This window comes from Trifolium pratense, linkage group LG4 (assembly GCF_020283565.1).
Source record: "Trifolium pratense cultivar HEN17-A07 linkage group LG4, ARS_RC_1.1, whole genome shotgun sequence".
Lineage (NCBI taxonomy): Eukaryota > Viridiplantae > Streptophyta > Magnoliopsida > Fabales > Fabaceae > Trifolium > Trifolium pratense.
In genome coordinates, this window is record NC_060062.1 from 51,142,778 (window position 1) to 51,158,573 (window position 15,796).

The following is a 15,796-nucleotide window of genomic DNA, read 5'->3' on the forward strand; positions in this document are numbered from 1 at the left end:
GGTTAATCTACCGCGAGTCTCTTCCCACCAATGCTTCGAGAGCTTCTAGGCATACAGTACCATGTAAGATTCCTGTTGTCATTTGTGTGGTTCCCATTCAGAAGACTTGTTGCATCTCCTTAGGGAATGTCGACATGTGAAGGAGGTTTGAGATTGATTTCACTCCACTGATGATCATATTTTCACCCAGGCAACATCAACTAATATGGATTGGATCAAGTCTACGCCTTATCCAAGCAAGGGTTTTTCTTTATCATGATTTGTTGGATGGCGCCTCTTTTGTGCAACCTCTTGGAAATCAACCTACCTCTTTAAATGTTAATGTCGATAGGAGTAGCTCCTTTGGTAATTTAAGTAGGGCAGGGTTTGGCGGCTTATTTTGTGATCATCATGGGGAGTGGTGCATTGATTTTTTAAGATTCCGTGGTGTTACTTCTAATATTGTAGTGGAGTTAATGGCCATTCTTAATGGTTTCAATGTGGCTTGAAATGCTGGTTTTCGTTATATAATTCTAAAATTTGATTCCTAGAATTTGATTTTCAATGCACTCTGACAATGATTGCGAAATGACATCTCATAATCCGTATGCTACCTACGTCTCACATATATCGGTAACATGATAGCTCATCTGTGGTCTGTTGTGTTTCATCATACATTGAGAGAGGGTAATGACGCAGCATATTGGCTACCTAAATTTGGAGCTCCTTCAGAAGATCTTTTCTTCTTATATTCTTGATGATTGCTTAGGGATCATCGGACTTAGTGTTAGCCTTGTGGTTTGTTGTTTTTTGTTTTACATTTGATAAAAAAGCATGCTCTCTACATTATTTATATCCTTTATGCATAATATAACAATCTGATTCATGATGCACACGTAAAAAGATAATGAAGAATCCGATCTTACTCGACAAATGCTTAACACGGCATGCGGGCACTTAATATAACAATCCGAAACAAAAACTATATGAAACATTTCAGTGTTGATATATTCATATACATGTAAAAAAGCTTCATGAACAAATAAATTTATAAAACCAAAAGAACCACCTTTTAAATACATAATATAAACAACAAAAAATTGCACATGTTGGAAAATAAAATAAACTATAGTAAAAGTGTAAAACAAAACAAAACAAAATGAATTAAAGTTTTTATCAACTTCTTTTGTCTTGTTGCTGTTCAGCAGTTCGCAGTACTTGGTTTGCCATCGATGAAAATGATTTTGCTGTATCTTGCATTTCTGTAGTTCTTAAGTTAATACCCTGCAAAATCAGATAATAATGTTTATATATGTAACAAACAAATTAGATATGACACATTTTGCAGCACAGTTGTTTAGGCTATGACAAAATATTGATTGTTTTATATAAAAAGTAAGATACCTGTAATTTTTTCAAGTTCTCTTGTAGCTTGCTTTCTGCCATTTTAGCAACACTTGTTTCCTGCAGCACCACCAGATTCATGATTGGAGTGTCTTTGAGATGTTAGGAAAGGCGACGATTATAACATAGATGATATTTTTCTTTTGATGATGAGTAGATTGTAGATATCGGTGAAATTTTTTATAACTTTGTTTTGAATTTAGACACTTCAAATAAAGAAGATTTGGTTCAAGTTCAATTGAAGAGAATGCTAGCGGCGTTAGTTCAAATTAAGCTTCTTTATGATGAACAATGAACAATCTTAACACTAAAACTACATTGAAATAACAAATACTCCGGAAAACAAATGTCAATTTTTGTCGTAGGTGACATTTTCATTTGTAAAGAAGCATCGGTCATTCCACGCTTGTGAAATGTTGTATAATGGCATGTAAGTCAAGCATTTTTGCTGTTGCATACTACTTACATTGGAAGATGAAGAAAACCCGTATCGCTTCTTAATTTGATCGACTGTAGCAGGTTGCTCTTCTTGTTGCTCTTCCTTAACTGATGTTTTCTGGATGTTGCCCTTCATTTCTTTCAATCTTCCTGCATATTAAGAAATAAAAAATGTAATATCTTGTAAAATTATTGAGAAAGTTGTAAGTAATGGTAAACTCATTGCCACTAACCTTTTAGAGCATTAAACTTTCCGGTCAATTTCTTCTTATTAAGAGCTCCAAGTCCCAATATACCATGATCTTTACGTTTTTCTACATGATCATCGAGGTCAATGTCATCTGTAAAAGAGGAAGAAACACATCTCAAATTGATTAGCTCAGATTTCATTATCCATTTGATGGAAAATGCAATATGTACTACTACAAATGGATGACTACATAAGATATGAAAAACCAGAAAAATAGACCATAAATTCATTCGGACAAGCAACAATTTTTGTAACATCTTTGGAGGCTATATAATACTCAACATCATATTTATTTACAAGGTACTTTCATACCTATGTTTAACTCGACCTCGTCTTCATCAATAGTCAGGTTATCATTATCATCAGCATCACAAGGAAAATTTTCTTTTGAAAAGATCACAGAGAGTTCTCGGATACTTTCTCTAGAATCTTCTGTTTCCATGAGGGGGGCATGCTTTTCTTTACCGACAGAGAAAGAGCTGAATATACCCTGCGAAACCAAACAACAAGATTGAAGACCTTTTTGTCACAAAGATGATGAATATCATATCATATAGTTTAAAGGGTTAATAAAAACTACTACTGCATACCTTTTTCTTTTCCTTATGAATGACTGTTGCAGGGATAAGCTCTTCTTGTGACAGCATCATTTCTTTCGTGTAGATGCAGCTAACAGAATCCAAAATCCTAAAATGAAGTCGAGTAAAATGTAAAAGTGAGGCTACTAGTCTTGAATGTTGCTACCAATTCTCATCTAAAGCAGAAAGTTCATGAAGTCGTACAATAGTAATTAGTGAATAGGCAAACCATCGGTCAAGTTAGTCCATAACTTTTACGAATTAACAATTTTCTCCTTAAAACTATAGTATGTCAATTAAAATGATCCCTCTGTTAAGTTCAATCGTTAGAGAGCATAATGTACGTTAAATAAAGATGTGATACTTGACAGTTGACATTGACTCCACATCACTTCCACGTCTCTAGGAACGAAATTTTCATGTTTTCAATAACATTGACATGATTTTTTATTGGACTTTTGTTAGGATAATTTTGTTTCAAAAAGTAATTCCTAGCCTTTTATTCAACAAGTTCGAATTGACAATTTTGTCTCTAGAGACGTGGCAGTGTCAAAGTGATGTGGACTCTACATGGATTGAGACATCTTCATTTACCATTTTATGTCATGCTCTCTAATGGCTGAATCTAAGAGCAAGATTTTTTTATCGACGTGTTACAATTTTAGAGACGAAATTGTTAATTCGGGACTATTTGACCGATGATTACTATTTCAAGGACAAAATTGCCTATTCACTCGAGGAATATTATTTCCAATTGTCATTTTTTTTTTTGTAGTAGCAAGATTCGCAATACCATTACATAGCCATTATCCATATATTTTATATTGTTAGATACCTGAAAATACTCCTTTGGACCAACACTGAGACAGCAAAAATTTCTTGGTCTCCATTTACCTGTAAATGAAAGTTGGGTTAATTCAAAATCAAACATTTATTAAAAAAATCAAACATTTAAAGAAATTTGTTGTACTAGAAAAAACTATGTTCATACCAAAACAATATCTCCTTTGGATGAAGAACATATTTGCCAATCAGAAAATGACTTTGATTTTGAAGGTGAATAATTGAAACCTCTAATTGAAGTCTCCACAATCAGGGATAACTCTGGAAAAGACCTACCATTTGAAATAAATTTCTACGCATTAAATCGCGGAGACAGACACACTTACATGAAAGTATTTGACATGCAGTTAAGTAAGTAGAAATAAGTGAATTTCTGGTTTTTATCATCCAGCAAAACACATTTCTGTTAAATATATATTCAATGCACACAGTCATTATATGAGAGCTTATCTATAAGCTGTTTCTACAATTATGTTTTCATGATATGCACATAGTAAGAAAAAATATCACCTTAATTCTACTTTTCCGTCGGTGAAAAGGAGTACAAGCCCAACACCAGAGGGACTGTAAAATGTTGATGCCCAACAACAGGAAGAGGAATGAAACTTCTTCTTGTGAAGCACCTTTTTAACTCCCTAAAAAATAAGAAAAAGTTCCATTGCAACCATAAGTCAATATTTTTTTATTCATGACTCCTGATTATGACTTAAGTAAATCATACATTACCTGAATTGCATGCACTAATGAATAGACATATAAAGCTTTCTCTGAACAAAGCAGAATGTACAATTGCTTTGTTGTCGCATTCTCAATATTATTCCCTTCCCTCAAGTCGAATCCATCTTTCGTAACCGATCCCGTTAATTGTTCAACTTGTCCATCTGTGTTCCAAAAATACATAATTTCTTTTACTCGAACTATTGATCGGTAACAGAATAAGCATGCTATAGTTCCAAAATTTCTAAACACTTACCAAACACCTGCACAAACAGAGCTTTCGAGGGTTTCTTAGGTTGAACGGTTCCAGTGCTCATCATGTTACCAGTTTCGTTATCAAGTGCTAGAACAGAAGAATCTTTTGTTCCGACGGCTAAAATGTTTTTATCAAAACCATGCAAACTGCATGTTACGAACTGCAGAGATGTGATACCAGAAGCAATTTCACTTGCAATATGTTTCTGATATGACAAAGTTGGGCCATCCATGTTGAAAACCGAAACCTACAAAAATGTATATCTCAGCCTCAGGCAATTCAAATCGTACCGAAATCAACTAAAAATAACATGAAATAGAGAGCTAAAGAGTTTTTGGAATTTTTTTATATGAAAAGAACACTGCAAAGTTATCTCACATGTCCTTGATCAGAACCAACTGCAAGACGCGTCGAGCTATGATCAATGTTCACAGTAGTTATGGAACCGTTAATCTTTACAATTTTCACACTTTGGATAATATGATCAATCCCTTTCTTTGAACCACCTGCAAAAAAATGGATGAAAATGAAAGTCAATATTAATTCAAATACGCTAGCTTTTTGATAACTAAGTAAAAGTCATAAGCTATGTGAGACATACTAAAGATGTTGGTGGCATATGGTTCAGGTTTGAATCTAAAAATGCGAACCTGCAAATCATGTTTATGTTATACATACTATAAGACAAGGAAATTATGATTTTACAGAATACAAAATTGAAGGAACCTCACCGTTCCATTTTGGTCACCGGTAACAAGAAGAGGAGAGTTGATATCAAAGTACAATGTTGTCAAGGGTATACCACTTAGCGAAAAGTCATTTTCACTCTGCATTATTAAGTCGAAGGAAGCAAATAAGAAAAGTAATTACTTGTCTGAGCCTTAAAATTTAATGATGATTAGATCTAACATGCCTATATGTTGTCAAGGGTATACCACTTAGCGAAAAGTCATTTTCACTCTGCATTATTAAGTCGAAGGAAGCAAATAAGAAAAGTAATTACTTGTCTGAGCTTAAAATTTAATGATGATTAGATCTAACATGGCTATTTAAAATCTATTTAGCCCTATTTACTTCTAAAGACATTTATAAATTCCTTTACCAATCAACTCCATGCTTGAACGAAAACGATAGTTTCTTTCTATTCAGTGTAGAGAATAGAGAGCACGAGACGATATTTACCTGTTGTTTTAATTGCAAAATTGGGGTGAAAAGAGGGCATGAAGCATCCCAGAAGTTTACAGCTCCATTACTGTGTCCAGTTATATACAAGTTTTGAACTTTTGAAAATCCAGAAAATTTTGCAGAACTTGGACTAATTCCATCTTTTTGATTTGTTTCAACAGGAACAAAAAGTGGATGATTTTTCACCAGCTGCCTGTAGTACTAAGTGTCCAAAGAAAGATACAAAAAAAAGACAAGCCGAATCAATACATTAAAATAGGAGAAGTAGATTGCAAAGAGAATGAACAAAGGCGAGTGAAATTATAGTTTCATAACCCTATTACCTCATCTTCAGAATAAAACACATTGGAATTGTTGGAAATGAACTTTGATGTTGTGATGCTTGAATCTGCTAGTGGTAACTTCGCAATCACGTCCTTAGGAAGTGAAGGTGTAGACTTAGATTGGCTTTGTAGCAGATACCTTTCAATGAAAGTATCATCATATAGATACACATGGCCTGACTTCCCTAGCAAAAGGAAAGAATCTTGTTTATGCTGTTTGCCTTGCTCAGTTGAAGTTGATATAATCTCCATGTCGACACAACATTCGGACAAAAGAAGTCCCAGCTTAATCGTACGAGATTCTGTATGCTCATTCAACAACACTACCTGCTTCACAATAATCAAATAAATGAGCATGATCTAGTTGCAACTATAATCCTTTGTACATCTCATTTATCTTAATGAGAAAGCTGTAAAAGTGAAAAATTGTGTATACTATAAAAGAAGATATTTTGTTAAAGGATTTGAGCTAAAAGTTGAAAGACTTCTTCTTCTCGCGCCCCCTGGATATTCTCGTTCGCCCCCGGAAATTTAAAAAATACCCCCCTTAAGTAGCGAACTCGGGGGCGCAAAATCTGGAAAAAACACATGTCGCTACTTAAGTAGAGAACCTTATAAAATAGGGGCAAAGGAAGGGTGAGAGATACAAAAATATTAGATTTTATAAGGTTTTGCATCCTAGGATGCGAACTGGTTCGCATTCTAGGATGTGAACTGTTATTTTCCCAGTTTTTTCTATTTACACACTTGCATCCTACGTTGCGAGGGGGGTAGAATTGGAAGGGTGGGGGGGGCGAAAAGAAGAAGTCAAGTTGAAATACCTGTAACAAGTTTGAACTGGCATGATCAGAAGCTCCCATTACATATAATCGACTAGCCTTTCCTCCAGCATAAAGCCATTTAATTGATGCTATAGAAATTTTTTCTGACTTGTATCCTAAGTTAAGTTTGAGCAAAGGAGTGCTTTGACTACTATAATACTCAGATGCAGAAGAACCATTTCCTATATTTAGAGAAGGGATGCTCCAAATGAAGATTTCTCCATTGTTGTATCCAACCACTATTTTACTTCCAAAAGGACACGACCAACACGCAGAACTCACTTTCTTTGTTTCATTATTATGCAATGGTTGCAAAATGTTTCCACCAGTTCTGAAAATAGTTCTGCTTTCTTGAATATCCCATAATATTATTTGGCCATTTCGAAAGATTACAAGAACCCTGCAAAGGAATACAATAGAGAGCACAAGTTTGTATTCAAAGTAGAAGATCAATAGGAAAAAAAGAACCAAATTAGTTATATAAAAATATCCAAAAAGATGAATGTGTTTGCGGAAATCACCTCTTACTTTCAGCTGCTGGTTGAGGCAGTATATGCATCACAGTAGTATCATCAGGCACTTCAGAATTCCCTAAACAATGATTATTATCGAACTCAAAATGATAAGAAGGCGATGATCATATGAAATATACACATAAAGGGAAAAAAATATTAAAAGATGTATCTCACCATAGGAAGCAGAAAACGGTATGGTGTATTTCGTTTTAACTATATGCAATGGATCTTGTTCAAGCTTCAAAACCGATATATTACCATTAAAATGTCCAATATACCTATCAACACCGATACATATTCATATCTATAGGAGATCATTTTCAAAAACTGATTTCATGTTAACTTGTTACAAGTTAGAACTATTACTTACATATAGAGGCTATGTTGAATGACTGCAAAACTAGTGGTTTCTGCTTTAGCAACATACACATCAGACAACAGTTTCTTCTCTATGTCCCAAACCTAAATGTGCAATTTCTTTAGGACCGCAATGAAACGAAAAAGCATAGCAACATTTTAAATCTTAGTAATGGAATAAATTATTATAAATGTGAGCAAGTCCATAAGTACACTTGCCTCGATATGATTATTGGAAGTGACATTTAAAAGAATGCCTTGGTTCTGGATGAACTGCATGGATAAAATAACATAGTATTATAAGTATTTAGGCACACAAGATTAAAAAGATACGAAAACGCAAATAAAGAACATACGAGAATTGATCATGAAGTTTGGCTAATTGTGTCTACGTCTCTGTCTACAATACATTTCTATTATTCAAACTAAGGTAACAATTTATGTTTAAATAAAATATTACGGTCCAATTTACAAGATTATCTCTGAACCGTATCCAACAATAAATGAAAAGGGAAGTAAAATACATAACCTGTAAAAACTTGCTAGGTAGATTCTCACTAGAATCAAGCACAGCTTGAGCATTGTCTTTTCCGTATAGTTTAATCTGGCCATCCCTTTTTAAAAAGAAAACTAAATCAGTTTCACCTTTCAAGATTATCAAAATACATTCAATTCAATGACCCTAACATCATGATAACACAAATTTGATAAGTCACAATTTATCTGACTTATTGGAAAGTTTAACATAGTACAGTTTAATCAAAGACTCAAGATATGATGACAAAGGGAACATACTTTGTAGAAAGAGCAAGTATCTTCTGAATGGGATCATAGGCAAACTTGGCAGCACCTGATGGTATCCCTTGATGAAATACCACTCGTGGATCCACATCACTAGCTTTTAACCCTTCTGGTGAATTTCCACCAGGCTGCATAAAAATTCACTTAATCAATTTTTCATTTTATCATAAGAGATAAGAACATGTAAAAATATTGAAATATTTTAATTGTTGGAGGTCACAAGCTCAAATCCTAAAAACAGTCCTAATGCTTGTTGACGTAAGACTGCGTATATTTTTTGGTAAACAAAGATATTCTTGACACGCAACTGGAGAAACCAATCCCTTTATGTAACTGAGATCTATTTAAGAGTTTGATCTCTCTCAACAATAGTTTTGATGCTTGTTGACGTAAGACTGCGTATATTTTTTGGTAAACAAAGATATTCTTGACACGCAATTGGAGAAACCAATCCCTTTATGTAACTGAGATCTATTTAAGAGTTTGATCTCTCTCAACAATAGTCTTGATGCTTGTTGACGTAAGACTACGTATATCCCCACATGTAAATTGTGAGTGACCACAATTTACATTATTCTCCTAAATTGATTGGCTCCCCTTCACTCTCTATTTTTACAATAGTGGCAAAGTGGTTCAAAATTATGTCATCATCATATCATAGTGCTAATCTCAATCCCTTACCACTTGTCCAATTCTAATGGCTCAAGTTTGTCTTCACTTTTCACCATTAACAAAAGCATAATATATTCATAAATTGAAAAGTAAAATAAAATAAAAAAAAACATATGTTTTTGAGCAGAATAGTACACAACAAACAGTTGCAGCTCCACCGAACCTTGTGATGTGTATTTGGTACTGGATTCTAATATTAGTGCCGTAGTGGGTTAACTAACATTAACGTCTAAAATGGACCCACAAAACAAAGACCAAACATTTACATATTCTGAGTCTCTGACCTTTGATGGTCCCACCCACCCATATATGATCAAAGAATAGAATAAGGAACACGCAAAGAGTGTCTCATTAAAATTTCACCGACCAAATCACAACGTTCATTTTCTTTCAAACACTAACATGTCATCTTGTTTCTTTTCCCTCTTTCTCCGGTCAGCATTAACTTCTATGATCTTAATTTCAGTTAATTTGTTGCCTTATCCATTTGTCTAAATCTTCATCCGAAAAATAATTGAAATTTTTTCGGTTGTTGTAATAATAGGCATACTAATACACAACTAATTTTTCACCCTGGATACTACTAATAGGATAGGATTAGGATACAGCAAATTTTGTGATGTGGCATATATTTACTAAAATTATTTTGATGAATGATTATTAGTATTAACAATTTACATACAAATGATGACAAAAATATTAATATAATTTTGAGTTATATAAACCAACCGACCAAAAATTTTCAAAATGATTTTCCACATTATAAAAGTACTATAACTTTACTTAATTGATAGAGACATCACATATATATGTAGGAGTCGATTAAGATTCAAACTCTAAACATTTTAACCACTATACTATTTGACAAAGAAAAAATAAATACTATGCTGAGAAACAGAAATGGAACATCATTCAAATTATTATTTTGTTTTCTTCTAATTTTTTAATGGTAAGGCTACTAAATTCCATGCTTAGACATTGAACAAAATATTAAGTTTTACTATTAAACTAAACAAAAATACCTCATATGAATGCGGACAAAACGTCCCAGTATAATATTCTTTTCAACCGAACTGGATTTAAATTATATTAAAAATTTAGACAAAATGTAATTGCACATTAAAAAAGGAACCGTAAGAAATTATAGTAAAAAAAAAAAGTCCGTTTTTTAAGCATATCTATTGTTTGAGTTGAGTGAGTCATAGAATTTCAATGAGAAGTAAAGTAAACGTATACGTTAAAGTAATACAGAGTATAAATAAAAATGAAATTAAGCAGCGAGATTCGGATTAATACATTAACTAAACGTATTAACTATGAATCTTAGCGTTTTCAATTACAATGCTAATCAAGATCGTAGTTCCTCTTTTATTTTCTAATTTATTTATGTTTTTGCAGAGAAACCAAAACCGAAAATCTTAAGATTGATGAGAAAATTGAGAATGAATGAATGAGAATGAACACTCTCTCTCTCTCTCTCTCTGTTCAATTATTATTATTATAATATAAAATTGGCAGAAATCACAGATAATTGATTGAACCAAATCATGCAATGATCTATAATAGAACAAGATGATATTGATGATGATGATGATGATGAAATCAAGCAAATGAAAATGAAAGGAATTAAGAAAATGGAGAGAGTATAATTAATTACCTTTTTGATGGAATTAGCTTTCTCAACGAGTTTCTTCACAAACATTTTGAGATGAAATTGAAATTGAAATTGAATGTGATTATGCTAACTGAAAAGTTTGTTTACCGAAGAAGGTTGCAGTTGAATTCAGTTTCTTTTGTATTGTGATGGTTTTTTGGGTGTCACAAAGAGACAATAGAGTAACTTAACTACTCTATAGTAATACTAATAACTGCTTTCTTATATATACGGAGTGCACAACACAACAACAACAACAGGGTAGAAACTCACAAATAAGCATTTTCCATTAGTTTTATGATTGAGATCGTTATTGTAAGAGGAAAAGTCACAAATAAGCTTAAATAATAATTATGGCTTTCTTTATAATGTAATAATTAATTATTACCAACTTATCTTCAAGTATCACATCTCTCCCCATATCAAAATCACTGCATACATGGTAAGATTCTAAATTATTAAATAAATAATTAATAATAGACCAAATGTATCATGTAGTCTTTTTTTTTTAGGGTTATGTTAACGTGTGCCCTAAGGGCACATGATAAGGTATCCTAATATAGAAATACTGTATTTAATAATGTAAGAAATTTAATGCATAAAAATAAAAATACACAAATTCCCAAAACTAATTTCTATATTTGTTTCCTTAACATGTGCCCTTAAGGACACAAGTTAACATTCTCCTTTTTTTTAAAGTAGTCTGATGTAAAATTCTATCTTAAAGGTGAATAAATGAAGTGTTTGTGGTTCCTACCCCAACTCCTGTATCACGTGGTACTTTAATTTCAATGTTTGTAATAGTCCACAAATTCTAACCTAGCTGGTAAAAATGTTGGAATTGTTAGGTTAAACATCATAATTGAAGTTAGAATTTCGATGCTTATGTGCCAAGTTCAATTATTTTTGTTACCATGATATTGATCCGAAGTTTCCACCGTAGTTAGTGATGACTAATCTCCGTCGCGGAATCTGTGGGGCACACAACGTGAGTTCTCCCCTCCCCACTGAATTTTTTCCATACACATGAGCTAACAGTTGAACCTCTGATCATATGCTTAAAGGAACCAAGACGCTCACCACTTGGATCAATTCATTGTTGGTTGTGACAACTCAAAATTAATTTTTGTAGGCACATTGTTCAATCTTGATTTGAAACAAAATATATTGATTACATTTTTTTGTTGACAAGAACAAAATTCTCTCATATCATTTTATAAATAAAATGAACAATATAATTTTCAAAAAAAAAAAAAACAATTTTTTTTTTTTGAAAATGAACAATATAATTTAACATTATTCACTCTAACACTTCAGAATTAGTCACATAACCATTCTAGTACATTAACTTGCCATTTTTTTTTAGAGGAAATAGACTATGAAAATTCGGTGTTCAACCGATAAATAAGTAACGTCTAAGAAAATATTGTTTTATCTAAACTCAATTTCAATATTGTTTTTCTTCTATGAAATTCATTAACCATTTTCATTTAATTTATTGATTGAATGGGTAGATACTTCACACCAATAACATGATTATAAAAAGTATATTTGGATTAAGATTACACTAAAAGTATTTTACTTTCTTGTAGCAATTAAAAAGAATAAAAAAAATAGTTGTAGTTGATAAGATTTGCCCAAAAGACAAATATTTGAACGCGTTAATCTCACCATCTTCACTTTTATGATCAAGAAAAGCCGGACTTTTATTATAAAAAATATCAATGAAAACTTGAAAATCAAATAATATGATTATATATTTTGTACCGTTTTCCTTGGACAAGTTGGATAATAGCACGTATCATTTTATGATAGTATCATGTAGGACCTTGGGTATTATTGGGAGGTACTTGGCACCATCTAAAGGAGTTTGCTTCATGGACTTGAAATTTTCTTTTTCAATTTTAAGTGACTTTGTCATCTTTAGATTACTTTCACTATCAACCATTTCAATTATATCTCCTTTTTTTTTTACTAGTAAAATATAAAAGTATTTCAATGATATATTTATACACCAAAAGTTTGGGAAATATAAACTTCAAGCAACCATTGATACCTCAACCAAGAAACACAATCCTATTGAACATGTACTTGCAGTTTTCTCTTTTTGGATAAAAGCAATGGGCCGTTGATTAACAATAATTAACCCAACATATCCAATTTTGATGGTTTCTCTCCCGATCCCCCTCATTTCTTTTCTACCCTCTGAATTTCCGTTTTTGTTCTTGGGGGTACTTCGGTTTATACGAACCGAATTTTTTTGTCATGCTAAAAAATTTCGGTTTATATAAACCGAAATATTGTGTTCCAAATTTTTTTCCAGCTTTCCTGCATAAATTCTGCATGAGACCCTCAACTTCCACAATTTATTTGAAATACTAAACGATGTTCGATTTGAGTAAATGACCACTCGTTGGAAAGCTTAGGATGTCAAGAATATAAATATAATTTTAGTTTTCAGGTTTAACTATCCAATTGGTTCAGTTTGACGAAATAATGGGTACTGGTACAGAAACAGAGCATAAACTTTTCTCAAACGTGTAGGTAGATTTTCTCATACTATACTTAATGAAATTTAACAATTCCGGTGTCAATCTTGTAGTAAATTTTGTCTTCTTTACACTGGATTAAAAATTATTAGCATACGACTTATATTCAGAGAGCTATGATAAATTTACCACAGGTATCTCTACAACATTTTGCAGAAACTTTTCTCAAACTTGTAGGTAGATTTTCTCATACTATACTTAATGAAATTTAATAATTCCGGTGTCAATCTTGTAGTAAATTTTGTCTTCTTTACACTGGATTAAAAATCATTAGCATACGACCCATATGATAAATTTACCACAGGTAGCTCTACACGAATTTTCACATAAATTTTCCTTCTTTTTGGGGGGTATATGTTATTTCGATTTATATAAACCGAATTTTTTTTCCATGTTTAAAAACTTCGGTTTATATAAACCGAAGTTTGTTGGCAACATATTTTCATATCGCAAGGGGCAAAATGAGATTTTTGGGGGGTAGAAAAGAAATGAGGGGGTCGGGAGAGAAACCATCTCCAATTTTCATTCATGTACGGAAAATATCCAATGTGATATTTGGAGATTTAGTAATAGAGACTATCATGTCAAAATTGAGTTTATTTTAAAACGGATTGTTTGAAAAAAATTATGTTTGACTTTTAGTAGAAATAATTTTTATCAGATCACACTTACTTTGCAACCGAATTTTAGATTATTATGTTATTTCCTTTGAGGATTAATACAAAAAAAGAGACTACACCGTTGATAGCACTAAAATATAAACCTATTATTAGTATATTTTACTTAAATAAATTATATTTTTTTAATAAGTTTATTAGGACTATTTACTTGTTTTGCAATTATAGGACTTCAAGCTTGGATAACGAAGAAACGAGTGAATTTGATGCATTTTAAGGTGTCTTATTGATCAAGACTCCAACTATGATAGTGGAAACTCTTTTTTTATGAAGAGAAAGTGAAAATTCAATACTAATCATGTTGATTCGTAGTCAAAAGCCAAAAAAAACCGCCACTAAAAGTTAAAGACCGTGAAAAGTCAAGTTCTATATCAACAAAAGCAAGTCAGTAGCTACATCATGCGAGCAAAAGCTTGTCACGACCGTGTGGGAACTATACACGGCTGGGGCACCATCAACTCAACTGATTTTTAGTTTTTGTTTTTCCATTTTCCTTTTTATTGTCCATCATTTGTAATAATACCTCGACGTATAAGGATAGCTACGAATTTCGGGGCTTAAGTCTATAAATAGGACCTCAAATCTTTGTAAAAGTCAAGCTCTCCATATTTTAAATACTTCCAAAAATCAATAAAATTATTTTAGTTTATTTCTTGTGTCCTAGTTCTAGCATAGTTCTTATTTTCTTTTGAGTTGTAGTTGTTCCATGGCCAAGGGTGAGTAGTTCACCTCCATATTGAGGTAGAGGGTAGTTCATAACATGCTCCTTTGATCATGGCTTTTGTTGATTGAGATTTCTAACAAGGTGTATCATAGTTCTACAAGATTGAAGCTCACATTCTAAGACATGAAAGTTGAAGGACCGAACGAAGAAGCTAATGTATGTCTAGACCGTAGATTATGACCCGGCATAATGTGTCAACCGTGCATCGAGGAGAGTTCATGGAATTCCAATGTGCTTAGATGAAACATACCGTTAATCGGCTCTAACCGAATGTCTTTGTATCATGGTTATCCCATCTCTTACATCTTGTTTATAAATTGTTTTCTCACAACATTTGCTTAATGTGATACGGTTAGAATTTAAATCATGCTTGTGATGAAATATATGATCCTAGGATAATTTTTATTAGAAATATATTTCTTAGTTTAATTTGCTTGCATATCCATAAAAAATCCAAACGTAATCTTCTCAATAGTCGCTTATATTTTACCACAATCCTGTTACTATTTCTACTTCTAATCTCTTTATATAGTTGAGTAAATTACACTCCACTCCCTTGAAAGAAACTCAAATTACACTCTCCATCTCTCTTATGTTAAAATATACACTTTAGTCCATTTTAACATAAATATTTTTGTGATAATAATTAACATTAAGCAACTATTTTATGCCAAAAATCTTTTAAGTCATCATTTAAAAAATTATTTTTCCTTTCTTTGAAAATTTTATTATTAACTTTATTATTTTAGAATATAAAATTTAATATAAAATAGTTATTCTAATCGAATTTAGTGATATATCCGAGATTTGTATTTTATTTTGTATATTTTCATAATTAATTATAACAACATTTAAAATTATATGTTAATGACGTGAGTAAAAAATAATATTGAAATATATGGATTAGTTTTTTTTTTTGGTACAATGGATTGATGGTTTTTTTTACTCATATGGATTATAAGTTTAACTATATTAAAATGGAGTTTTGCTAAAGGAATCAAATGTAGGTTTTAATATAATGAAATTCAAGCTTTTTTAAGGGAGGAGAATGTA

At 32.0% G+C, this 15,796-nt stretch overlaps 1 protein-coding gene across 1 annotated transcript; it reads right to left on the minus strand.

Moving 5' to 3' along the window:
- Positions 1 to 901: 901 nt before the first annotated feature.
- Positions 902 to 11,230, minus strand: LOC123881419. Its single transcript, XM_045930100.1, has 24 exons — positions 10,797 to 11,230; positions 8,462 to 8,595; positions 8,196 to 8,280; positions 7,886 to 7,939; positions 7,680 to 7,771; positions 7,484 to 7,587; positions 7,316 to 7,385; positions 6,795 to 7,194; positions 5,974 to 6,300; positions 5,648 to 5,851; positions 5,197 to 5,292; positions 5,067 to 5,115; positions 4,844 to 4,971; positions 4,466 to 4,712; positions 4,219 to 4,373; positions 4,003 to 4,127; positions 3,641 to 3,764; positions 3,485 to 3,543; positions 2,662 to 2,758; positions 2,384 to 2,561; positions 2,055 to 2,162; positions 1,850 to 1,971; positions 1,384 to 1,443; positions 902 to 1,263 (listed from the first exon to the last, which is right to left on the minus strand). Exons 1-24 carry the CDS (start codon positions 10,839 to 10,841, stop codon positions 1,156 to 1,158), a joined length of 3,171 nt encoding a protein of 1,056 aa, XP_045786056.1. The 5' UTR covers positions 10,842 to 11,230; the 3' UTR covers positions 902 to 1,155.
- Positions 11,231 to 15,796: the final 4,566 nt, after the last annotated feature.

Coding starts and splice junctions, on each gene's coding strand:
- LOC123881419 (XM_045930100.1), bottom strand. CDS start 10,841: ATGTTTGTGAAGAAACTCGTTGAGAAAGCTAATTCCATCAAAAAG. Junction 7,940..8,195: donor TACCTAGCAAGTTTTTACAG/GTTATGTATTTT, acceptor TTATCCATGCAG/TTCATCCAGAACCAAGGCAT. Junction 7,386..7,483: donor ACCGTTTTCTGCTTCCTATG/GTGAGATACATC, acceptor ATCATTGTTTAG/GGAATTCTGAAGTGCCTGAT.